Here is a 27,279-nt window from a genome sequence, read left to right on the forward strand (position 1 = left end):
TAATGGTAATTCTCTTCTGTATTTCTATTATCTAGTCTATATTCGCTTCTCCAATTGTAGTCTCTTGCAACTGTTGTTTTTTCCCCACTAGCATCCAATCGAGAATCATGCTTTGCAATATGTCGTCTGGTCATAAGGTTAAAGTCTAAAGCACAATATCTGAGGATTCAGGAAAAGTTTCCAACGTTCAGATTTCATTGTCATGTCCCAACTCACTAACTGAGGAGGAAACGCTTCTAAAATTACTTCCTTTGGTCTCAAAGTTTTATGGGAAATGTAGTCTTAAATGTTATGGGCCTACCGCACAGCACTCTGGGAACGGGACTTGGGGCTTTTTCTGCGCAAGCGCATAGCCAACCTTGTTTCTTTCAGCCCGTCTTCTCTGGTTGAAAAAGGACACGAACTCGGCTTCTTTGGCTGTCTACGGGAGTGGAGGCTTTGCACTGGGGGTGGGAGCCCTGGGAACACGGCTCCGGGAGGCCTGGGGCCCTGCCAAATCCGGTAAGTTTGTGTGCAGCTTGCGCGAGAGGGAAGTCCCGGGAATTTCCTGGCGGATCCTCCCCTCCCCCAGTCCCTGTGTGCTTGAGACGTCGGTTCCCGCTTGCTTCCGTGGCGCAGGTGGGGCTGCGGCCCCCGTCTGGGGAAGGTACTCCTCGCGGACGCCGAGTGCGGAGACTGCAGGCAGTGAGAAGGGAATCCACCTTCATAAAAATGTTTTCGACGAACATGAGGCTACTAACAGCTTTTGGAATTACTCTGAGAAGATGTCATCTGCAAAGCTTTTCGTCAAGTGCTTGTAAAAATCGGTGTGTAAACTGCTGTCACAAGACACTTTGTTTCCTTTGGTATTTTACTTAAGCCTCACAATTTCCCTTATAATTATGCCGTTTTAAAAAGTGAAAGTTTACTGGAGGCCGAATAATGTACACCAGGGGCACAAGCTAGTAGGTGGCGAGGTTGGATGTAATTACAAGTAGGTTGTACTACCTACATAGTCTTGCTCTCAGCATCCTTCTGCCCCAAACCCAGATTTGCAACCTTCGGAGCTCTTAGAAGCATAGCCTGCCCCCAGATTTCCAGAGATGTGATTGTGAAGTGAATATGGACAGACTCTCACAATGTGGTAAAATATATCCTGGGATTTGTGGATTCTTTTCAGAGCCCCTGGTCAAGAGATTCTTGAACTTTATTGCACCTTGTAAGCTGTCTCCATCCTCAAAGGCACAGTCTGATAATCTAATAATGCAGTGCTGGCCAATAGAAAGATAGTGGAAACTAATTTTTAAAAAAATTTTCAGTAGCAATAATAAAAAGAAAGAAGAAATTAGTTCTATTGATGTGTTTAACTCCGTATATCCGATACATTATTATTAACCACACTTCAGGTGTAGTAGTTGCATTCAGCTAATGGCTACGTTACTGGGTAGTACACTTATATTGGATTCCAAAGTCAGGTTTAGAGTGCTAAATGGAAGTTTCAAATATGGTGAATTTGTTTCTCAGGCCCAGATCCCAGCCCCTCTCTAGTAAAGTAACTTAAGAAAAAAAGGGCCTTAGAACAACCATCATTTAGAAGAATAGCTCTTCTGACAGATTGCTCACTGGAGGTTCAGAGCAGAGGTAGAAATTTCAAGAAAGGCACAGTTCCTGACTTGCTCCACCACAAGCAATTTTTGATCCTTGTGAAGCATGAGATGAGTCAGACTTGATGATCACACACAGAAACCATCACAAACTGTGTGACAGTGGGCACTGGACCAGCTTGCAGAAGGTGGTAACCTGAGGTTGAAAGGGATGGGTGGCTCTCAGGTTGTGCAGGAAAAGGCACTTCACTGGATGGCAGGTAAGGACATGATGCCCAGGGAAGGTATAAGCAGCCAGAGCTGATGAAATCCGAAACAGCACCCTGTTTCCTTCACTCTCCCCTCATTCTTTCCAGATTCTGATCTGCCGTCATACCATGTCCATTACCGTAACATGTGGCATCTAGAGTTACGCTGATGCTCCCTCTTTCCTAAGTTTAGGGAATGACAAAAGGATAGTAGAACAAAAGTTTTCTTTTCTTTGGAAGCTCAAAATGTTGGGCCTGAAATGAAGGATTTTTGTAAAGAAACCCAGGATAGAAGTAAGCACTTAAGCACAGTCCTGTTTGTTTACACAGTTAAGTACTATAGGCATCTTACTAAAAAGTCTGTTTTAGAATTTGCAACCAAGTTAGAACAAAAAGTTAGGAAAAATATTTCTTTCATAAGCATCCCATCTTTATTTTGAAGTTTTCTGGGGAAGCTCTAACTCAAGGTGTAAAGGCAACACAAATTTGATTAACAATCCCATCTTAAGTAGGTTTTTTTTTTTTAAACAAACAAACAAACATTAGTTTAAATGAAGGTAGAAGGTTTTACCTTTGTATACCTGAATTTGCTTAACCAATATCTTTTTGTTTTATTTTGTGTTTTTTGTTTTTGTTCTTACTTAGTCAGAAGGGGACATAAATTGTTAATTCATTGACATATGAGTTTCTCTGCAGTGAAAATGCAAGGTCAAGCCTCTGTAATCATATCGCAGATGCAGTTGTTCAGGTATTACCTCTGTGTGGTCCTTCTTGTTCCCTCTCAAGAATGTCAAAAGGATATTCTTCTATAGGGAAACCTTTTTTCCAGCTGATGTTACGAGATTTTTAGGTAAATGAAAATAGTTGTAAGGCAGACCAGGTTTCTTATCACTCTATTTCTCCTTCCTCTTTCCCAGCTGAGCCTTTTCATTTCTTTACATTCTTCAAGGAGCAGCGGAAAATGAACATGGTGTGGGTAAGTTCTATTTTTAATAGTCTGTTTTATAGTAGATTTTATAAGGGTTTTAGAGTCTATTAACATGAAAAAGTAGAAATAGAAATGAATCAGATGCATTTAGATGCAAAGGTGGCATGTGGATATGAAATTGGAGCTCCAGATTTATTTCTGAATTTTGGTAGCCATGTCAAACAAACTGTACTGCTTTAAAGGTTGGCATGGATGAGAAGATTAAGCAAATCAATACCTCATAGAATGTTAAAACATTTCAAGTTAAAAATGATCTTTATGGGGCACCTGGGTGGCTCAGTGGATTAAGCCTCTGCCTTCGGCTCAGGTCACGATCTCAGGGTTCTGGGATCGAGCCCCGCATCAGGCTCTCTGCTCAGCAGGGAGCCTGCTTCCTCCTCTCTCTCTGCCTGCCTGTCTGCCTACTTATGATCTCTATCTGTCAAATAAATGAATAAAATCTTTAAAAAAAAATGATCTTTATTTTTTGAGTAGGCGATTTAGTTAACAACTTTTCAGTAATAATTCTAAAATAATCTAGAACATTGTCTCTACTTGTTCTTCAATAAAAGTAGAAGATGTAATGTTAAATGTGAACTTGGTCAGTTCTGTTTTCCAGAAACTCAAACATTTTTTCTGTTAAATCAGCTGAATATCCCTTAAAATTACTCTCCATAAATATTTTGAGTACCCATGATATTCAGGTTGCTCAGGATTTTAAAATCATAATGCTTTGGTTTCTCTCCCCACTTGCCTGTTATATCTGGTGACCAGAGACTTGATTATAATCAACTCCATTGGGTCTTGTCTAATTATTTCTGTACCTGACATCTCTGTAGCATTTGCCTCTACTTCTCACTCTGTCCTTCTGGCAAGTTTCTTTGTTAGTGACCATGACACACTCCAGTGGCCCCATCCTTACAGTGCTGATATCTTTTTGGAGTCATCTCTTTCCCTTGTCATTTTACGTGGTTCATTCCCAGTTTCTGACCTTGGCCCTTTAATTTGCTCTATTAGTCTTAGATTGGTTTCATTGTCTTTATTTTTTTTTAAGCTTTATTGAGATTCAGTTCACATGCCATGCTGTTCACCCATTTAAAGTGTAGAATTCAAGTGTTTTAATATACTCACAGACTTGTGCAAATACCATCACAGTCAATTTTAGAACAGTTTCATCATCTTAAAAAGCAGCTCTGCATTTTATCCCCTCTCATCTGCTCATTTCCTCTAAGCCCCAAGCAACCACTAATCTATTTTCTATCTGTATAGATTTGCTGAACCACTCCCTGTATTATTTCTTATAGGGCAGTTTTGCTGTGACAAATTTTGTTTATCTGGGAAGGTTTTAATTTTTCTGTTTCTGCTGGATATACAATTCTTGGTTGACAACTTTTTTTCCCAGCACTTATTTATCATATATCATTTCACTGTCTTCTGTCCACCATGGTTTCTGATTAGTAATCTGCTTTTAATACTATTGTACATGATGAGTCACTTCTTTCATGCTGCTTTCAGTATTGTTTCTTTGTCTTTACTGCTTGATACTATCCCATATTTTTTTTTTTTGTCATTATTTTTCTTTCTGTTTTCTCACACTATGTAATTTCAATGGGCATATTGTCCAGTCTGTTCATTCTTTCTTTCACCTGTTCAAATCTGCTGTAGAATCCCTTTGGTGAAATTTTGATTTAGTTATTATTATTAACTCTTGAGTTTCTATATAATTTCTATTTGTAGTTATAATTTCTATCTCTTTATTGATATCCTTCATTTAGTGAAACATATTTTAGTTTCCTTTAGTCCTTGGACTTTTTTTCCTAGATATTTGACCATATTTAATATGGCTGATTTAAGGTTATTGTCTAGTAAATCCAATGTCTGCTTCCTTAAGAGCATTTTCTGTTGATTATACCTTTTCTGCATATGGGCCTTTCCTGTTTCTTCCCTTGTTTACTAAACTTTTTTGTTGAAAATAGGACATTTTAAATAGAAGAATGTGCCAGTTCTAGAAATCAGAATTTCTCCCCTCCACTGGGGTCATTGTTGAAATTTATTTGTTCAGTGACTTCTTAAAAAATTCTGTAGAGCCTGTGTTTCTTTCATCTGATAGTTGAAGTATCTACAGAAATTTCTCTAAATGCCTAGAACCAGTGAGTCTCCCAGTCATTGCTAAGGGGCTCTGTGCATGTCCAGGAATTCTTCAACAGACAGATGGTTTATAACTGCATTAGCTTAGACTTCCTTCTAATGACAAACCTCAAGGTCACCTAGGGTTGACAGCTCAGAGCCTTCTCATAGCTTTCTTGAGTATGCTCATAACCTTAGGCATATGCACAGCCCTTTGGAAGTTTGCAGCCTCCTTGATTCTCAGGAATATATCAGAGCTTTTCAGAAACATTTATGGACATCTCGTCCAACTTTTCAGTTTTCTTGGTTAAGTCATTATTTGCTTCAGCTGTTATCTACCACTTCAGGTAGCCATTAAGTTTTTGACAAATGATGAGTGAGGATAAGGCTTTTCACACTGAGCTCTGAGTTAGCTCAAATAAAGGTATCCTTATAAGTGGGATCTTTCAGGAAATCACCAAACTGGCCAAATAATGACAGTTTTCTGTGAATGAGGCTTTGATGGGTCTCCAATCCAGTTCTGCTGTTGTGGTTGCCAGGCTGCTGGCTGCAGACCATTGGTTGTCAAACTATTGCAGAGTTGTAAAGAGAGGGATGGGAGCAGGGTATCACCATTCTTACTATGGTTCAGCTGTTTTGTTTTTGTTTGTTTTTTATAAACATTTTGAAGATAGCCTTTGTTAATTTTTGAAATTTTTGCTAGTTTTTTTTTAAAGATTTTATTTATTTATTGAGAAAGCGAAAGAGTATGTGAGTGTGGGGGGGTGGGGAGAGGAAAGAGAGAGAATCTCATTGCCGACTCCGCTCTGAGCGTGGAGCCTGACGTGGGGCTTGATCCGACAGCCCTGAGATCATGACCTGAGCCAAAATAAAGAGTTGGATACTTAACCAACTGAGCCACCCAGGCACCCGTTTTTGCCAGTTTCTTCATAGTTTTTTATGAAGGAGAGAATTTTTTGGATCCTTACTTAGCCAGTTTGATTTATGTCACTTGTTAGCTTTTTTTTAATCTGATTGATCTTATTAAGTCATATATTAAAGAGATAAACAAAAATGAAAGCAGTGCAACTTTTCTAATTTTTTTAGTTTTGGAGAATATAATTACCTTTTCTTTTTATCTTTTTTAGATTAAATTTTATGAGAGATGTTCCTGTTCTTTTATTTATTTGTTTTAGTTACCAGCTATTACTACTGAGTTTCACATGCAGGAGGTACTCACTTAGTAAAACTGAAGACATGAATGAACAAATAATTGGATACATAACACTGAGGGGAAAAACGAAACTTGTTTCTGTCCTTTTATCTCTTAGTTTTCTTCCATTTCTTTTGTACTTTTAATTGTGATAAGAATACTTAACATCTACTCTCAGCACATTTTTATGTGTATAATACTATACTGTTAACTGTAGGGATGATGTTGCACAGCAGATCTCTGAAACTTAATGACTTTGCATAACTGAAACTTTATACCTGTTGAATAGCAACTCCCCAATTCCTCCTCTTCCTAGCCCCTTTGAAGTGTTTTGTTGTGGAAGTTTTCCCTTTTTGCATTTTCCAAGATTCTACCCTTTCCTGACTCTTACTACTTTTCAGAAAGCTTTTTCTTTGGCTTTGTGGCCTATCTATACTTTTCCTGCCAGCCTCTTTAATATTCGTGCTTCCCTAAATGCTTTTTGGTATTTTCTTTCTTCAGTTCCATATAGGATGTATAGCATGTAGCTCGAGTTGCTGTCTGATTGCCTTTTAAAATTTTACCACCTAAATTGCTAGTAATTCCTAAATGCTTGTCTTCATCCTTAGACCTCCCTTCTGTACTCTAAAACCATATGTATATTAGTTTAAGGGATGGTTCCAGCTTTATGTTTACAGACCATTCAGGAGCAACATGAACAGATCTGTCTCACTAGAACTTCTAACACATTTCTTTTTCCTTTTGTTTCCTGAATGTCAGTGTTTGGCATCAACATTCCAAAAGCTGCTCATTTAGTTAGACTGGGTGGTTGTACAAGAAAATAATTATAAAATTGTACAAATTGTACACGTGTACAGTTGTACAAGTTGTACAAGGAAGTAGTTATCAAATTGGTTGCTGCTGCTACTCTGTAATTAAATCCCTGTCCTTATATTCATTGCTGTTACTTCAGTGTAAATAATATCACTTATATTGGTCTCTGTAATTCCAAATCCTTGGTAAGTTGTTCTTTGCTCTTCATGAGCTCTAGATTTATATATCTTTATATATGTATTTATATACATATAATGTATATAATGTAAAATATCTCCAAAGCTTACGTGTATCTTCTTTGTCTCACATTATTTACAATGATGATGTCTGAGGAGGGAGTGAACATCTTAGAATTCTCTAGAATACCCACAGTACCTTGGGATGAAGAGTTGTAGGAACTCTTTACATTGAATTTTTTGTCTTAAAAAATCTATAGTTCATAAACATATAAAGGAATTATAGTACGTTAAAAACCTTTTTAACTGAGCACCTCCCCAGTTAAAGACAAAATTAGGTCAGAAATAGGTGTATTTGATAACCATATCTTTTAGAGCTTAAGAGTAAACAGTAGTTGTTCTCAAAGATATTTTCCTTGTCATATGATTCTGAATCTTTGAGGAAACTGTGTTGTTACAGGGATCCATGTCATTTGAAGATGTGATTGTCGAATTTACCCAGGATGAATGGCAGTACATGAGCCCTGCTCAAAGGACCCTGTACAGAGATGTGATGCTAGAGAACTATAGCCACCTCATCTCAGTGGGTAAGCAGACCTTATTATGGGACTTCGTCTAAATTAAATTTCGGTTTTTTAAGTTATCAAGGTACATGGACTCCTTGTAGAGATTAATGTTGTACTGGCTTTTGAGCAGGAGGTCTAAGGTACCTGAAGCCTTTAGGAAATAGACACAATGTTTATGTTATGACTTTCCCATGGAGTACTTCAAATATGCACATTTATTTTGCTGCTCTTGTTGTTATATCTTTTACCTCTTTTAGAAACCAAAAAGCCCATGGATCTGGTATATATATATATATATATATCCTCAACTGTCATGTTTACAGGGTGTTGCACCACCAAACCTGAGATGATCTTCAAGTTGGAGCAAGGAGAAGAGCCCTGGTCCTTAGAGGAAGAATTCCTAAACCAGAGGTACCCAGGTGAGTGAGCACTGACAGAAGGAAACACTTGGGGTAGTTAAACTTTTAGGGAAATACCTTTGAAAGTTTTGTTTGTTTGTTTGGTTGGTTGTTTTACCCTTTTAAACAGCTCTATTGAGATACTATTTACATATCGTACAATCCAGACATTAAAGGGTGCAATTCAGTGGCTTTTCATATATTCACAGATATGTGTAAATATCACCACACTCCCATTTTCATCACCTCAAAAAGAGACCTCATACCTTTTAGTTATTACCTCCATATCCTCCCTTCCTCTGCAGCCCCATCAATCACTAATCTACTTTCTGTCTTTATAGATGAGCTTGTTGCAGACATTTCATGTAAATGCAGTCACACATTATATGGTCTTTTATGATAGGTTTCTTTCACATAGGATTACAAGGTTCTTATATATCAGTACTTGATTCATCCTTTGTATGGCAAAATAATGTCTCATCGCATGTATTTGCCACATTTGTTTGTCCATTCTTCATTCAGTTGACGTTTAGGATTCTACCTTTTGGCTATTGAGTAATGCTGATAGAAACATTCATTTACAAGTTTTTGCACAGATTTTTTTTTTTTTTTTAACATAACGTTTTAATTTCTCTTATTGAGTTGAACTTGATTCAAATGGCTGGGTTGTGTGATAACTGTTTCAAGAATTTCAAGACTATTTTCCACAGTGCCTGCCTATTTTTTTTTCATTCCTAGTGACAGCATATGAGGGTTCTAATTTTTCTACACCTTCACCAACACTTAGTATTATCTGACTTTTTTATTCTAGCCATCTTAGTAGATGTGAAGTGGTATATCATTGAAGTTTTGGTGTGCATTTTTGTACTAGTCATTTGGCTTGGCATAATAAATATCATAGTCTGGGTGGCCTAAATAGTAGAAATTTATTTCTCATAGTTCTGGAAGTTGAAAGTCCAACATCAGGCTGCCAATATGTTTAATTTCTGGTGATGCTTCTTCCTGTCTTCTACTGACTGTGACCCCTATGGCCTTTCCTCTGTGCTTTCGTGGAGAGAGAGCTGTGGTATCTCTTCCTATTCTTTCAAGGACACCAAGCCTATAAATTCATCGAGCCCCACCCTGATGAACTCATTTAACCTTAATTTCCCCAAAGGCCTTACCATCAAATACAGTAACATTGAGAGCCAGGGCTTCAACATAGGAATTTTTGGGGGAGGTATAATTCATTCCATAACAACATGCCTGGTCACTAGTGATGTCAAGCATTTTTTTCATATACTTATTGGTATTTGGTGTAACCTGATAAATTCAGGAACTTCAAAAATTAGAGTTTCAAAGAATTCTTAGAGCAAAAGAGTGAAATCATCCTAAATGTGTTTACTGAAAGTTTTTGTTGTGAAGCTGTTGAGCCAGACAGCATAATTTTTAGATTAAGCATATTTCCTAGTCAGTGTATATAAGTGATTTGAATAGTAATCTGAATAGTAATTGAAATTTGAATAGTAATAATAAAATAATAATAATAGTAATAATAAAAATAAAAAAATAAAAAATAATGATAGTAATAATAAAAAGAATAGTAAAGTTATTCAGTCAAAAATGAAATAATTTAGAGTTTCATGTTATTCAGGCTTGAATGTAGACAGTACATGCAGTAACTTAGGGGCGCCTGGGTGGCTCACCAGTTAAACATCTGCCTTCAGCTGAGGTCGTCCTCTCAGGATCCTGGGATTGAACCCCATGCCAGGCTCCCTGTTCAGTGGGGAGCCTGTTTCTCCCTCTCTCTCTGCCCCGCACCTTCCTCATGCTTTCTGACTCTCTCTCAAATAAATAAATAAAATCTTCATAAATAATAAACAAGTAAATGCATTAACTTAAAAGACAGCCCTTTTTTCAATAGCACAGGTTAAAGTAAACCCTTAAGCATTTGAATGACTGCACCAAACAGTATCATACCAGCTATCATAAAACACAAAATAATGAGGTCTAAGAATTTAAAATTCACCAGGGTTAGGAGATAATAATGTACCTCGTCTGATTAAAGATACTATGAACACTAAGTAAGTATGCCTGTATGGGATGTAAATGATACTTATATTATTAGAGTGAACTCGGGGTGCCTGGGTGACTCATTCAGTTAAGCATCTGCCTCCAGCTCAGGTCATGATCTCAGGGTCCTGGAACGGAGCTCTGTGTTGAGCTCCCTGCTCAGCAGGGAGTGTGCTTCTCCCTTTCTCTCTGCTCCTTCCCCATGCTCCTTCTCTCCCACTCTCTCAGATAAATAAAATCTTAAAAAAAAAGTGAACCGTGTATTTGTACGTGTATCCTGATCAAAGAACAAGTCTTTCACCTTCCATAGGTTAATCATAAGATAGTGAAAATATAGTGTTAATCTATAAAGAAAACCAGTTAAGTTTAGAATGTAAGTTTAGTTTAGAATCCCATAAGTAATATTATCAACATATTTTGATAAAGCTAGAATTTAAGGAGTAAACAAAAAACTCTTAACATGGATATTTTAAAATTATCTCTTTTAAACAATGTATAAAAGAGGCCATCAAGTCCAAAATTGTGTGACATTTATAAAATAAATGTGTGCATTATAAACCTTAGGCTATAGCTAAGTTAGTGAACAGAGTTAAAATGGTAGTCTTGTAATTAAGCGAGAACAGTAAAAATATACCAACACAAGGAGAATTTAAAAGTGAAATTAAAAATTAATAAACTGGAAGACCGAGAAATTATAGAATGTTTCTTAGAATTAAAAAAACAGTGAAAGGGATGAAATTTTAGCTAACCCTAACAGACAAAAGAAGCACTTATATAATAAATTCAAAATTATAAATAGGAATGTTGTGGTAGGATTTGCTCTATCTCATATGTAAAGCTCTGAGAGTTAAGTAGTGTGGAACTGGAAGTGGGATAGTTTAATAAATTAGCAAAACAGAAAAGGAAGTTCAATGAAAAAAAATATACTTCATAGATAATTCGTCTTGTTAAATGGCACTATCCCCACAAAACAGTGGAGAAGGAATCACAAAGTAACCTTATGGGTCTAAAGGAAAAATGGGATTCAGGTGACTTAAAGGCCTGATTTTTCTTCAAAGCAAAACTAGAAATATTCTATATGGTAATAAGGAGAATGTGTTTGTGACTCTGCCTAGGGAGGGAATTGATAAGATATAGGAGTATTAACCAGGGGAAGGATGGAGTGAATATATTCCATTTTACTCTCCACTAAGTACAGCTAAATGTATGTGTGTGTGTATCTATTTATTTGTGTATTTATGTATATGTATTTATATATATGTGTATCATGTGACAATACATATGGTGCATATATATAGAATAAATGTAATTTCTGAAAGATTACAAAACAAAGAAGGTGAGCTAGGGAACGTGGTACCTGATGAAATACAGGGTGGTTACTGTTAGGAGAAGGCTGGTAGGGACCCTGATATCTCACCCCTCCCCATTGTTAATTTGGTAGCCTATTCCTCCAACTCCCAAAGGTGTCAGTGGAGGTTTAGTGGGGAACGTGGACTTTTGTCCACCTTGGCAGTAGTGAAACTGCATCGCACTTCTTTTATTGGCGTGATTTCAGAGGAAGTTGACTAAAATTGAGTATTAATTAATGTTAATTTTGATAAGTTCAATATATTAATTTTTTCATAAAGATCATGCATTTGTTGTTTTGTCTAGAAATATCCAAACCCAAAGTAAGACAGATTTATTCATGTTTTCTTCTAGAAAATTTTACATTTCACATTTTACATTTTGTGATTCATTTGGTTTTAGTTCTCATAGACAGGATGGGATAGGTGTCAAGTTTAAATTTTTGAAAAGGAGAGTCCAGTTATTCTAGCACCATTTATTGAAAAGATTATCCTTTCTCTACTGAATAGCATTTCCATTGTTCTTAGAAAATGGGTAAATGTATATTTTGTATATGGTACATAAGTTTATGTGTGTGTGTGTATATTTGTACTTATATTCTATACATGTGAGACTGTATTTCTGTGGTATCTGTATTTTTTAATTCATCTACCTATCCTTATGCCGATACATTAACTTTATTATTGGAAGTTCTTTTTTTTTTTTTAAGATTTTATTTATTTATTTGACAGAGATCACAGGTAGGCAGAGAGGCAGGCAGAGAGAGAGGGGGAAGCAGGCTCCCTGTCAAGCAGAGAGCCAGATGCGGGGCCTGATCCCAGGACCCTGAGATCATGACCTGAGCCGAAGGCAGAGGCTTAACCCACTGAGCCACCCAGGCACCCCCAGAGGTTTAACATCTTAAAATCCAATCCATAAAGAAATGCACATCTCCCTTTATTTGTAATTTATTTTATTCCTTTTATCAGTAGTTCTTGGAATATAGATACCAACTGTTTTGGGGTTTGTTTTTAGCACCATGGTAAATTATATTCTTTGTCTGATTTAAAATTCCAGTGATAATTGTTTGTACATGATTGGCTTTTGTGTATCAGCTTTGTATTTTGCCACTTATTAAGGAGCTTTTTTGAAGATCTTTCTGGTTCTCTCTATAGATTTTGTATCTTTATTTCTATTCTTGCCGTACTGCATTGGTGGGAACTTCCAGTACAGTCTGGAATAGAGGTGCTGAGGCTAGACACCCATATTTTTCCAATCTTAGAATTTAAGTATTCAAGCTCTCTCTTTTTTTTTAAGATTTTTAAAATTTATTTGACAGAGAGATCACAAGTAGGCAGAGAGGCAGGCAGAAAGAGACGGGAAAGCAGGCTCCCTGCCGAGCAGAGAACCCAATGTGGGGCTTGATCCCAGGACCCTGAGATCATGATCTAAGCTGAAGGCAGAAGCTGAGCCACCCAGGTGCCCCAAGTATTCAGTCTCTTAACCATAATGTTAGCTATAGGCTTTTTGTAAATTCCATTTACAGTAGGTTAATGGATTGATTTTGAAATTTGTGAAATATCTTTGCCTTAAATTATTTGATTATGTGATTTTAATTCTTTAGATGATTAATATGGTGGATTACATTGACTTTTAAATATTTCAACAGTTTGTATTCTTGGTATGAATCCCCCTTGATCCTGATATATCATTTATTTTTTACATTTCTACATTGCTCTGTTGTTTTTTTAAATGAACGTATAATGTATTAGTTGCCCCAGGGGTACAGGTCTGTGAATCATCATTCTTACATAACTCACAGCACTCACCATAGCACATACCCTCCCCAGTGTCCATCACCTGTCCACCCCATCCCTTCCAGCCCCCCTCTCCCCCAAGCAGCCCTCAGTTTGTTTCCTGAGATTAAGAGTCTCTTATGGTTTTTCTCCCTCCTTGGTCCCATCTTGTTTCATTTTTCCCTCCTGTCCCCACATGAACCCCGACCCTGCCTCTCAAATTCCTCATATCAGAGAAATCATATGATAATTGTCTTTCTCTAACTGACTTGTTTCACTTAGCATAATACTCCCTAGTTCCATCCACATCATTGCAAATGGCAGTTTGTTTTTTTTTTTAATGGCTGCATAGTATTTCAGTGTGTGTGTGTGTGTGTGTGTGTGTGTGTGTACACATTCATTTTCTTTCTTCTTTATCCATTCATCTGTTGATGGACATCTAGGTTCTTTCCATGGTTTGGCTATTGTGACACCTGTTGTTTCCTGACTGATTAATTTTAGCCATTCTGACTGGTGTGAGGTGGTATCTCACTGTGGTTTTGATTTGTATTTCCCTGATGTGGAGTGATGTTGAGCACTTTTTCAAGTGTCTGTTGGCCATTTGGATATCTTTGCAGAAATGTCTATTCATGTCCTCTTCCCATTTCTTGATTGGATTATTTGTTCTTTGGGTGTTGAGTTTGATAAGTTCTTACAGATTTTGGATTCTAGCCCTTTATCTGATAACGTTATTTTCCCATTCTGTTGGTTGTCTTTGGTTTTGTTGACTGTTTCCTTCGCTGTGCAAAAGCTTTTGATCTTGGTGAACTCCCAATAGTTCATTTTTGCCCGTGTTTCCCTTACCTTTGGTGATATTTCTAGGGAGAAGTTGCTGTGGCTGAGGTTTGGTTTGTTTTTTTTTTAGGGGAGGGTTGGTGTTTTTTTTGAGAATTTTTACATTTATGCTATGAGGGATATTGGTCTGTAGGTTTCTTGTATTTTCCAGAAGAAATTATTTAACATTGGTTTTTGTTTTTTGTTGTTTTTTTTTCTTTTAACATTTGGCAGAATTCATTAGTTACTGCCTTCTAATCCTGGAGCTGTTTCTTGGTGCAATGTGTTTGTTGACTACATAATTCAATTTCTTGAATAGATATTGATCTGTTATATCTTATATCAAGTTCTATCTTCCTTCTTGAATGAATTTGGTAGTTTTTGTTTTTTTAAAGAAATTTGTCTATTTCACTTTAATAGTCAATATATGGGCACAGAGTTTCCCCTAATATTCTTTTATTATCTTTTTAGTATCTGTTGTATCAGTATTTATATCCTGTCTTCTATCTTTTCTGATATAAATACTGTGTGTCTTCTCTTTTTTTCCTCTTTTCATTTAAATCATTAAAAAAAATCTTCAGTGAACTAAGCTTTGGTTTGATTGAGTTTTCTCTGCTTCCCATTTTCAGTTTCATTTTCTTTAGTTTTTATTATTTTCTTCCTTCTGCTTTTTTTAGATTTAATTTGTTCTCTTTGTCAAGTTTCTTAAGGTGGAACTGGGTAACTGATTGGAGTTTTTTCTAATATAAAAAATTTTAAGCTGTAAATTTATCTCTAAGCACTACTTTAGCTCCATCCCATAAATTTCTGTATGTTCTAAAGATTATTTGTTTTCATTCAATTCTACATTAATTTTCTGTGAAATTTTCTCTTTGACCAGTGGGTTAATTAGAAGTATATTAATTTACAAATATTTTGTGTTTCTCCAGGTGACTTTGTGTTACTGATTTCTAGCATAATTTCTTGATGGCCTGAGATTATACTTTGATTTCTGTTCTTTTATATTTGTGAAGATTTTTCTTGCAGTATAGAATGCAGTCTGCTGTGATGAATGTTTCATGTGAGAGAATCTGTAAAGAATATTGAGAGTAATGTAAATTAAATTGTTTTTTAAATGTATTGCATTCTTGGGTTTTGAGAGCATAGTTATTCCAAATGCTGTTTCATCCCTTGTAGCTGTAATATTGTAGTATTCCTGCCTCTTTTCCCTTCTTTCCTTCCCCTACCTGCTGTGTTGCCATAAGTGCCCTAAAACAACAGATTTATTGCTGTTGCTATCATGGATCCCATAGAATTGATAGGAATGTGGTTCCAGGAAGAATTTTGGGTGTGGTTGCTATTAACATCCCTGAATGTCCTGTGAATCGAATGTTCTAGGATTTTTCATGATCTTTCTAGTGAGCTCTTAGTTTTGGCTCATGGAAAGAAGTTTTCTAAGAGTATCCAGTCTTTAATACCTGTGGCAATGGAACTTTCATTCCCAGTTATACCATTTTTGTTTGGCTTGAGCAGGGTGGGTATTGTCAAAAAGATTTTCTGTTAAACCACCTTTTTTTTTTTTTTTTTCCCCAGACCTTTGGCTAGAAGGAACAGGCTTTTCTTGTAGTTCTTTTTGTTATGTATATTGTTGACTTTGGATTGCAGCCTTTTCCAACACTCCGGTGCCCCATATAAGATATATGGGAAGCAGAGAGAACAGCCTTGGAATCCCCTGCTCTGTCATTTCTTGAGTTCCAAAATACACATTCCATTTTGTAGCATCTTACTGACTGACTTACTATTGATTTAGTTACTGATTTATTGCTTGTCCAGGGATTTGTTCATTGTAAAAGGGAGGACTTGGGAAGAAAGGAGCTAGCTACTCATTATTGGCCAGCACTGGAAATAATACCTGTTTTCCATGGATGTGGAAGAAGTATATCTGTCTTTTTTCTATGTGTGTGAATTATTAATCTTTGGAAATGTGACCAGTAATAGAATACAGTACATAACAAACATATGGCTGTAAGTTACTCTCCATAAGAAATACAAGATATAAAGATGTTTCCAATTTTTCTCATTTTAGGATATTTCAGTGTTGATATTCACATTGAGGGGAACCAGGAAAAACAAGAGAAACCTCTGTGGCAAGTAATATTCACTGATAACAAAACATTGAGTAAAGATGGGCAGAAAGTTTTAGAAAAACCATTTATTCTGGATATACTTCCAAATTCTTCTGAAAAAATGCCCTGTAAATGTGACTCATGTAGAATGAATTTGCAAGTTGTTTCTGAGTTAATTATTTGTGATAGAAACTATTCAAGAAAGAAGGCTGATTACATGAATGTTTGCAAAAAGTTGCAGCTTGATATTAAAGATGAGAAAACTCATACTAGAGAGAAACATTATGATTATAATAGAAACATGAAACCTCTCATTAATAGGAAAGATCATCAGAAACTTCAAAGCCTGGAGCAGTCTTTTGAATGTAATGAATTTGGGAAAGTTTTACATGGTAAGACTCTCATTATTGTAGGAGAGGAATCATATAAGGGTGATGAACTTAGAAAAACCTGTGATAAAGCAACTTTATTTAACTACACGAGAACTGGCACAAGAGAGAAATGCTTTGATCTTAATGAATGTGGGAAATCCTGTGACAAAACCACCACTGTGAATTACAATAAGGTTCACATGGCTGTGACAAACTCTGAATATAATGAGAGTGGGAATAACTTCAGCAGGATCTTGTCTCTCACTCAATCTCAGAGAACTGTTAAAGAACAGCATGCTTTTGCAAGCAGTAAATGTGATGAAAACATGATCCCGAGCTCAACCCATACAGTACAAAAAAAGACACAAATTAAAGATGAATCTCGTGCATTTAATGGATGTATAAATGCCTTCTACCAGAAATTAGACCTTATAGTATGTCAGAGAACTCACACAGAAGAGGAACCCTATCAATGTGATAAATATGGGAGGTCCTTCCATCACAACTCAGCTGTCAGTGTACATCAGCAAAATGAAACTGGAGAGAAGTCATTTGAATGTAATGAATGCAGGAAATCCTTTTACCAGAAAGCACAACTCATTCATCATCAGAGGATCCAATCAGGAGAGAAACCTGAGGAATGTGGGGACTCTTTTTGTTCAAGTTCACACCCTATTCATTATCCTGGAACTGGTATGAGGGTCAGTCTCTATGATTGTAATAAATGTGGGAAAACTTTCTGCCAAAAGTCCAACATCCATGAAAATCTGACAGTTCGCACAAAGGATTATGATAACAGTGGATGTGGGAAACCTTACAAGAAGCCTGCTCTCATAGTACACCAAAGAACATATACAGGGATGGAACTCTGTCAAAGTAATACACATGGGAAAACATTCTCCAAGATAGTACATTTCAAAGAACATCAGAGAATTAACACAGGCGAGAAATCCTACAAATGTATTGAATGTGGAAAAACTTTTTTTAAGACATCACATCTCAGAGCACATCAGAGAATTCACACAGGCGAAAAACCATACAAATGTACTGAATGTGGGAAGACTTTCTCTCACAAGACACACCTTAGTGCACATCAGAGAATCCATACTGGGGAGAAACCCTATGAATGTAATGGATGTGGGAAAACTTTTGCTGATAATTCAACCCTCAGAGCACATCAGAGAATTCACACAGGGGAGAAACCCTATGAATGTAATGAATGTGGGAGGTCCTTTGCCCATATATCTGTTCTCAGAGCACATCAGAGAATTCATACAGGGGAGAAACCCTATGAATGTAATGACTGTGGGAGATCTTTTGCCCATAATTCAGCCCTTAGAGCACATCAGAGAATTCACACAGGGGAGAAACCCTATGAGTGTAGTGACTGTGAGAAGACTTTTGCCCATAATTCAGCTCTCAGAGTACATCAGAGAATTCATACAGGGGAGAAACCATATGAATGTAATGAATGTATGAAAACGTTTGCCCATAATTCAGCTCTCAGAGCACATCAGAAAATTCATACAGGGGAAAAACTCTATGAATGTAATGAATGTAGGAAAACTTTTTCACAGAAAACACATCTCAGTACACATCAGAGAATTCACACAGGGGAAAAACCTTACGAATGTAGCGAGTGTGGGAAAACCTTCTCTCAGAAATCATACCTCAGTGGACATGAGAGAATTCACAAAGGGGAAAAACCTTATAAATGTAATGAATGTGGGAAAACTTTTATCTATAAGGCAGCCCTCATAGTCCATCAAAGAATTCACACAGGAGAGAAACCCTATGAGTGTAATGAATGTGGGAAAACTTTCTCCCAAAGAACACACCTCTGTGCACATCAGAGAATCCATACAGGGGAGAAACCTTATGAATGCAAGGAATGTGGGAAAACTTTCGCTGATAATTCAGCCTTCAGGGCACATCAGAGAATTCACACAGGGGAGAAACCGTATGAGTGTAATGAGTGTGGGAAAATGTTTTCCAAGACATCACACCTCCAGGCACATCTGAGGACTCAGACAGGGGAGAAACCCTATGAATGTAATGAATGTGGGAAAACTTTCTCCCAGAAGTCATATGTTATTGCACATCAGAGAATTCATACAGGGGAGAAACCCTATGAGTGTAATATATGTGGGAAACCTTTTGCCCATAATTCAACCCTCAGAGTCCATCAGAGAACTCACACAGGTGTAAAATCCTATGAATGTAATGAATGTGGGAAGACTTTCTCCCAGAAGTCACACCTTAGTGCACACCAGAGAATTCACACAGGGGAGAAACCCTATGAGTGTAATGAATGTGGGAAAGCTTTTGCACAAAATTCAACTCTCAAAGTACACCAGAGAATTCACACAGGAGAGAAACCCTATGAATGTAATGAATGCAGGAAAACTTTTATCCGTAAGGCAGCTCTTAGGGTACATCACACCAGAATGCACACCAGAGAGGAAACCCTTACATGTGGTAAATTTGGGAAGTCCTGAAGGGATTCATACCTTAATTGATAACACACAGTAAAAAAGCTCATGTCACAGACTGGCAGACTGTGTCCCTTAAACGTTTCTTTTTCCACTAGTCATAGTTTGTCTAATTTCCCAGTCTTTCATTTGAGTGATACTGGTCATGGAATATGACACTATTACATTTAAGCTAAGTCCAGATTGCAAAAGTCACCTTATATTCTTTCTGTCCTGTTATGTTGGGATAGAGGTATTTCCAGGGCAGACTTGGCATGTGTATTAAACATGATAGAGCACAAGGTGAAAGAAGCCAAAATCTGAATAACTGGGTGAAATAGTTCTCTGCTAACAGATCTTCACAAGTTGGCTTAAAACACACACACACACACACACGCACACACACGCACACACACACACACACAACTGTACTCTGTTGAACTTTTTTTTTTTTATATATTTTATTATTTATTTGACAGAGAGAGAGAATGAGAGAGGGAATACAAGCAGAGGAAGCCAGAGAGGGAGAAGCAGACTTCCCAAGGAGCAAGGAGCCTGATGTGGGTCTCTATCCCAGGATGCTGAGCTGAAGGCAGATGCTTAATGGCTGAGCCACTCAGGGCCCCTGTACTCTGTTGAACTCTTAAGGATTTTGTTCTGTTGGTTAAATGCACATAGCTTAGTTAACTCTGTTACTGTGGGACAAAACCCTATGAATATCATGTCATTCAGCCTGTCATTGTACATTGGAGACTTCACATGAGGAAGAAAACTGTCAGTATCCTGTTTGGAAGCTTTCATTAAAAATTTGAGAAATCTCAGGGAAAAATACAAAACCCTTTACTACACACTAAATATCAGATAGTTAAGATTTGACCAAAATCTTATATCTTAAATGATATTTTTAAACAAATATTGAAAGTTTGCTTCAGATAATTTTTTTTCCTGAGGAAATGTATATTTCAGAATTGAAGATAAAATCTTCACTTAGAACTGATGTACCTAAATTTGTGGTTTATATGTAACACCAAGTTTTATAGAAAATATATAATAAAATATTCTATCATGAATTCACCTTGGAATGTGAAGTTTTAAAAATGGAGGAATAATTTGAATTCTGTGGACAATACCAGTAAATGTTTGTGGCTAGTCTCTGGGCTATGTGGTATATCTGTATCAGTTTATGTAACAGAATTCATTACTGCTGCTGAGTTCTAGTAAAAGGCAGCAGCCAAACTTGCTCTGGAACCTGTCCACTGTTTTGAGTTATGGTTTAGGTTCTCTTGGCTTCCCTCTGCTTGATACTGTTGATGCTATGAAATTTTGGCCTGCCTGCTGTGTCTGTCTGATAGTGTGGCCCTGTTTTTCTAGGATATTGGAGATCCCTAAGATTTCCGAAGTTACCTTGTGTATTTGTATCTATGGGTAGGTGGGCTGGATGAATCTTACATGTTTTTTGGCCTTCATTATATCCCACTAATGGTTTATTTTGTATTGTGTAATTATAAGGGACAGCATATTTTTACTCTTCTTGTATTCATATAGCCTACATATCTTGTGTAGGATCTTTTTCTAACCTCATAATGTGCACTCACATTATGCACCTTATGCAGCATTGCAAACTATTGTTCTTTTTATACTGCTTGGACAGCAGGTTTTGGAATTGGAATGAAAAAGGCTACTTTCATGTTGTAAGTATCACATTAGTATTAAAAAGCAGACTAATTTTTTTTTTCAAAAGATTTTACTTATTCATTTGAGAGAGAGAAAGAGGGAGCATGAGAGCTGAGAAGGTCAGAGGGAGAAGTGGACTCTCCATGCAGCTGGGAGCCTGATGCGGGACTTGATCCTGAAACTCCAAGATCATGACGTGAGCCGAAGGCAGTCGCCCAACCAACTGAGCCACCCAGGCGCCCCAGACTAACTTTTGAAGGAATTGTGTAGTTTTAGCCAAGAAAATATTGGTCTGTCATCATTTGAGGCTACATGGTTTGGTCAGTAGAGAAGAAAGTAAATGTAGTTCTCATTTTTAAAAACCTGAACCACAAAATTTCTCAGCTCTGGGCATGTTGCTTTCTGCAAGTGTGATCTGGCAGATTGAGCATGAGGACAATAAATTAGGTGATTGCCTGAGTGATTTCTATTCCCAGTCCCCTGCTGATACTGTGTGAGGGGAAATGGTGGCATACATTTAGCATTAATTGGAGAACAGGTATTTCTTTGAGACTGGGTTGTTACCACTTAGCAGCATCACTGCCAAGGAAAAGAGCCCCTACTAAGAGCTCTCCATTGGATAAAGGCTGTAATATCACACCACCAGGGCTAGTACACCAGGCACTGAATCAGCACTCCTTGTGGCAAGGAGGTTCCAGCAGATGAGGAAGTGTTTGCATCCCCTCAGTCTCTGACACTTTGATGCAATTTGAGCTTAGTGCACAATGTTCAAAGGTAAATGATAGGGAAAAAAATCTCTTTCTCATGCCTGATTTTTATATATGAAAGAGATGATCAAACCTGGAGTACTGTTCAGAAATTAACTTAAGTTTAGAATAGTTTTATATTTAAATAAAAATTACCAATACTGGGTGCCTGGGTGGCTCAGTGGGTTAAAGCCTCTGCCTTCAGCTCAGGTCATGATCTCAGGGTCCTGGGATCGAGCCCCGCGTTGGGCTCTCTGCTCAGCAGGGAGCCTGCTTCCCTTCCTCTCTATCTGCCTGCCTCTCTGCCTACTTGTGGTCTCTGTCTGTCAAGTGAATAAATAAAATCTTTTAAAGAAAACTATCAATACTTTATACTCCTCATCCAGTTTCTCTTACTAACATTTTACTCTGGTATATTTGTCTTAACTAAGTAATGATACTGATCCATTATTAACTAAACATCATTTTTCAGATTGCACTGTTTTTTTCCTAATGTTTTTATTTATTTGAGAAACAGCAAGTGGTAGGGAGAGGGAGAGAGAATCTGAAACAGGCTCCACACTGACTGCAGATCCTGATACAGGGCTCAATCCCACAGCTGTGAGATTATGACCTGAGCCGAAACCAAGAGTTGGATGCTCAACTGACTGAGCCACCTAGTCACCCCTTTCCCTAATACTTTTATATTTCAAGATCCTATTTTTATATTTCAAGATCCCATCCAGGACACCACAGTACATTTAATAGTCATGTCTCCTTATCTTCCACTGGTCTGTGACAGTTTCATAGACCTTTGGTGTTTTAGTATCCTTGACTGTTTTCAGGAGTACTTGTCATGTATTTTATGGAATACCCCTCAATTTAGATTTCTCATATTTTTTAAATGATTGCAATGGCATTATGGATTTGTTTTGTTTTGTGTTTTTGTGTTGTTTTGTAGGAAGACCACAGAAATAAAATGCTGTGCTCATCATATTAATAGTATATGCTGTCAATATGAGTAATCACTGGTAATGCTAAGCTTGATCACTTGGTTTAGGTCATATCCCACAAAAGCATGGGTAGGTGAGAACTGTGCTACTTGGTAAAAATTTTTAAGTTATTAGTGTATCACACTGCACATAATCTAAGAATCCTTTTTTATGTATTTCTGAATTTAATGTTGGAAACAATATAAATGTCGATAGGTTAAAAATTATAACACCCAGAATTTAAAAACTTCACACTGATCCAGCTCATAGTCCAGTTTTTTTTTATTTTTAGTGTTTATTAGAATATTAATGAATCATTGCCCTTTGCCCCCAAAGATTTAGCTTCAGAATTTTATCTTCATATTCATTGGCATAGTGGTGCCCAATTATATTCCATTTAATTCCTAGAGTTTGGACTTTGATTAATAAAAGGACTGAAAGAAACTGTATTTCATGAGCTAATCAACCCAGATCATTACGTTAACCCATATAACAATAGAGGTATAACATGTCCAGTCATCATAACTAAAATCTATGATAGTAGAAGAAATAGGTAAAACTTAGAAGGGTGGAATATTAAAAAGCTAAATATTTGTATAGGGTTTTTAAAAAGCATTGATAAATTGTTATGGTACTAGTCTGAAGATTTAAAAGGAATGGGTGTTTTAACATTAGAAAGATAAGTTTAGACATATAGGCTAAGTTGATAGGCAGATGACATGGATATATAAAGATGTAGGGGCAGATGGTCACTCTCAGGTAATAGCTTTCTAGCTAAACTATGAGAGGATTATAGGGAAGCAAGAGTTACTGGGGAAGCAAGAACACATGGGCATGTAAATGCACATATACAATCCATATTGTCAGACATAAATGTGAGTGAAAATCTAATAGGACCTCATAAAAGCAGCACTTCTGGGAGAGATTGGAGTACATGTGGAAACCAGTTTTGTTGATAAACTTGTTCTTAAAACATAGGCGTACACCTCTGATAGAGGATAATAATGCAACAACACAGGTTGCATATAATCATGTCCCTATTGAGATAACAGGAATAAGATATTTGTTAGACTACTCGGGAAACCAGAGAAGACTTTTGATGACCAGAGTGCAGAAAATCCAAGAGAAATAGATCAGAAACAAGCAAGCACAGTGAGAAATTATTAGCACAGAAAATAAGGAAACAAGGAATTATTGAATAAACTGAATATGGAAAAAGAGCTAGATTATACATGCCTTGTGGATAGATAACTCAAGAGAAAGAAAAAAAATACATAATGAGAAATGGACACAAGACCTATCACTACAGAACTGCCACATTGCCAGAAAACGTGGTGTATTAACAGTGATAGTTGAACAGGATTAAATTGTTAAAGAAGACTGATAGGACCCAAAATGACAATGCTGACACATGTACAATTTATTAAGGGGAAAAGGTGGAATATCATTAAAATAAGGATTTGCATACAGCCAAAAGCTGCTTCATACCATGGGGTTTGGATAAGGGCCAGGCATGAGCTCCCAATTTCCTCTATTACATGAACATAATTTTATTGTCAGGTAAGAACCACTGTGCACAGAATCACTCAGAAGCCCAAAATGGATTTACTGTTGAGGTTTCTTATACCCTGCCAGATACTTTAGCTCCAGCCTATTCCAGGTCTTAATCCTCACAGCAAAGTCCACCCACCCCGATTTTGTGTCAAAGCATTTTATAGGGGTGCCTGGGTGGCTCAGCAGGTTAAGCCGCTGCCTTCGGCTCAGGTCATGATCTCAGGGTCCTGGGATCGAGCCCCGCATCGGGCTCTCTGCTCAGCAGAGAACCTGCTTCCTCCTCTCTCTCTGCCTGCCTCTCTGCCTGCTTGTGATCTCTCTCTGTCAAATAAATAAATAAAATCTTAGAAAAAAAAAAGGCATTTTATAACAACAGCAGCAGCACCACCACCACCACCAGTGGCGGCAACAACAAAATTCACTCTTAGTTTGACAGCAGTTGTGTCAAACGTGTCTTTCAACAGCATGTATTCAAATAGATGATCAAAATGCATGCACATATTTCAGAGTTGTAATAACCAGTGAGGAATTGTATCATTTAAACTATCCTATAATGCTACACAAATTTCCTGATATTTTTATATTTTTGCCTTTTGTTTTTGCCTACCTGTTCTGCACTTTACAGTATACATCTTTTGAATAATTAAGGACCCTAATTAATCTGTCATCATTTAAGTATAAATATTTAGGCCAGTTCTATTTCACAGACATAGTATTCTGTGAAATGAAAGCCCTAGCCACATTAGTATTATTGCAGATAGTCATTGTCTGAGCTCTGATCTGTTCTTTCATTAGGAGGACAGAAAATAATCCTAGAAGTATGTTTATTAAGTTGGCCATCGTACAACTGCCTCATTTCTTTAAAAGTGGAGGAATTTTGGCAGTCTCTGGCCCCAAGGGACATCTGAGTCTAAGCTGAAGGAGCGTATTATTCTCTTGTTCTAAACCTCTCAAAAGGCATCAGTTACCTTTACCCCTTTGTAACATCCAAATGTTGGCTCTTCTCCATTCAGCAACAATCTCACATTGCCCTCATTTACCATTAATTTTAAAATAAACCTTTCTCCTCTAAGTCAGTGATAGTTGTGGTAACAAGACGAAATGACCAGGGTTTATTCTTTGGGCGATTCCCAGTCATATAGAGTTGGATTGGATAACTACAGAGAAATATAGCTATTCAACCCCCATAGGCAACAAAACATTTGTGTAGTTAAGTCCAACTATTTGAAATATAAAGAAAAGGTTGTCCATCCCATCAATATTTTGGAATTCTTTCCATTACTCAAGTTAATAGATATAGTTTCTGTTTTGTTGTTGTTGTTGTTGTTGTTTTTAAGATTTTATTTGTTTATTTGACAGAGATCACAAGTAGGCAGAGGCAGGCAGAAAGAGAGGAAGGGAAGCAGGCTCCCTGCTGAGCAGAGAACCCAATGCGGGGCTTGATCCCAGGACCCCAGGATCATGACCTGAGCTGAAGGCAGAGGCCTCGACCCTCTGAGCCACCCAGGCTCCCCTAGTTTCTGTTTTTGAAATGTTTCTTGGACCTTAATTTAAAAAAAAAAAAGTTGTATGTAAATTTCTTTTTCATACGCTATGCTATGGACTGAATGTTTGTGTCCCCCCATCCTGAATCCCCCAGTGTGATGGCATTTGAGGTCTGGAACATTTAGGAGGTAATTAGGTTTAGATGAGGTCATGAAGATGGAGTTCTCATAATGAGTTAATGTCCTTATTAGGTAAGGAGACCAGAGCCCTCGTTCTCTACTTCATATGAAGATGTAGCATGCAAGGAAGCTATCTGTAAACCAGGATTAGGACCTTTACCAAGAACCCCCACCATGCTGCCAAAATGATCTCAGACTTCCAGGCTCCAGAACTGTGAGAAATAGATATTTGTTATTTAAGCCACCACATCTGTGGTATTTTGTTATAGCAGTCTAAATTAAGAATCCATATCTTATCTTCCAATACCATCAATAAAACAGTGATTTATCTAATGAGAACTCACGCTTAGGTTCCTCATGTTAAATGGCAAAACAGCACTAAAGATTTGTAGATTAGCATTCCTGTCCTTTGTCACCCTCTATCTATTGAAGCAGGTATTTTAATTGCTAATTCCAATTGTTTATTAAATGGTAACTTCGAGGTTAATAGAGAATATAATGTTTCTTACCCCATTGCACTATATGAGCAGTCTAGTGAATACCTTCACCTGAAGAAATGAAACTAGGAGGATAAAGTGATAGAATATATTCTACATGAGCCATTGATAATTATTGGCTTCAGTCATTGGACACTTGAAGACAAACCCCCCAAATTTAATAAGTTATATCAATATTCATTTGATTACATCCAGAGCCTGTAATAATTGATGACAATACTGGACCTTCTAATGAATATTCAACTGTTAATCTTAAGTGGGTTCTCCTATATGCAGTAAGTCATTTTCTTACACCACTTTCAAAATTTCTTCTTTGTTGTTAGCTTTCAACATTTTTACTCTAATGTATCTTTGTGTGAATCTCTTTGTCCTTATCCTATTGGAATTTATTGAGCTTTGTAGATGTATAGATTAGTATTTTGTTTTCCTCGTATTTGGAATATTTTCAGCCATTATTTCTTCTTCTTTTTTTTTTAATTATTATGTTAGTCACCATACAGTACATCATTAGTTTTTGTTGTAGTGTTCCATGATTCATTGTTTGCATATAACACCCAGTGCTCCATGCAATATGTGCCCTCCTTAATACCCATTACCAGGTTCACCCACCCCCAACCCTCTCCCTCCTAAAATCTTCAGTTTGTTTCTTGGAGTCCATAGTCTCTCATGGTTTGTCTCCCACTCCAATTTCCTGCCCTTCATTTTTTCCTTCCTTCTCCTAAGTCTTCTGTGTTATTCGTTATGTTCCACAAATAAGTGAAACCGTATGATAATTGACTTTCTCTTCTTGACTTATTTCACTCAGCATGATCTCCTCTAGTCCCATCCCTGTCGATGCAGAAGTTATGTATTCATCCTTTCTGATGGCTGAGTAATATTCCATTGTATATATCCATTTGTCTGTTGAAAGGCATCTTGGCTCTTCCCACAGTTTGGCTATTGTGGACATTGCTGCTATGGACATTGGGGTACATATGACCCTTCTTTCACTACATCTGTATCTTTGGGGTAAATACACCAAAGTGTAATTTCTGGGTGATAGGGTTGCTCTATTTTTAGTTTTTGGAAGAACCTCCACACTGTTTTCCAAAGTAGCTGCAACAACTTGCATTCCCACCAACAGTGAAAGGGTTCCCTTTCTCCACACCCTCTCCAACATTTGCTGTTTC

At 37.1% G+C, this 27,279-nt stretch overlaps 1 protein-coding gene across 1 annotated transcript; it reads left to right on the forward strand.

Annotated features, from left to right (window-relative positions):
* The first annotated feature begins 428 nt into the window (after positions 1–428).
* LOC111139088 (zinc finger protein 658-like) lies at positions 429–19,410 on the forward strand. The gene is given in 6 exon segments (XM_022491229.1): positions 429–501; positions 2,749–2,807; positions 7,567–7,693; positions 7,996–8,091; positions 16,123–18,899; positions 18,901–19,410. Coding segments are annotated over 5 exon segments (3,180 nt in total). The 5' UTR covers positions 429–501; positions 2,749–2,792; the 3' UTR covers positions 19,066–19,410.
* The last annotated feature ends 7,869 nt before the right edge of the window (positions 19,411–27,279 follow it).

This window comes from Enhydra lutris, unplaced genomic scaffold (assembly GCF_002288905.1).
Source record: "Enhydra lutris kenyoni isolate GAN:26980312 unplaced genomic scaffold, ASM228890v2 scaffoldscaffold95, whole genome shotgun sequence".
In the NCBI taxonomy this organism is placed as follows: domain Eukaryota; kingdom Metazoa; phylum Chordata; class Mammalia; order Carnivora; family Mustelidae; genus Enhydra; species Enhydra lutris.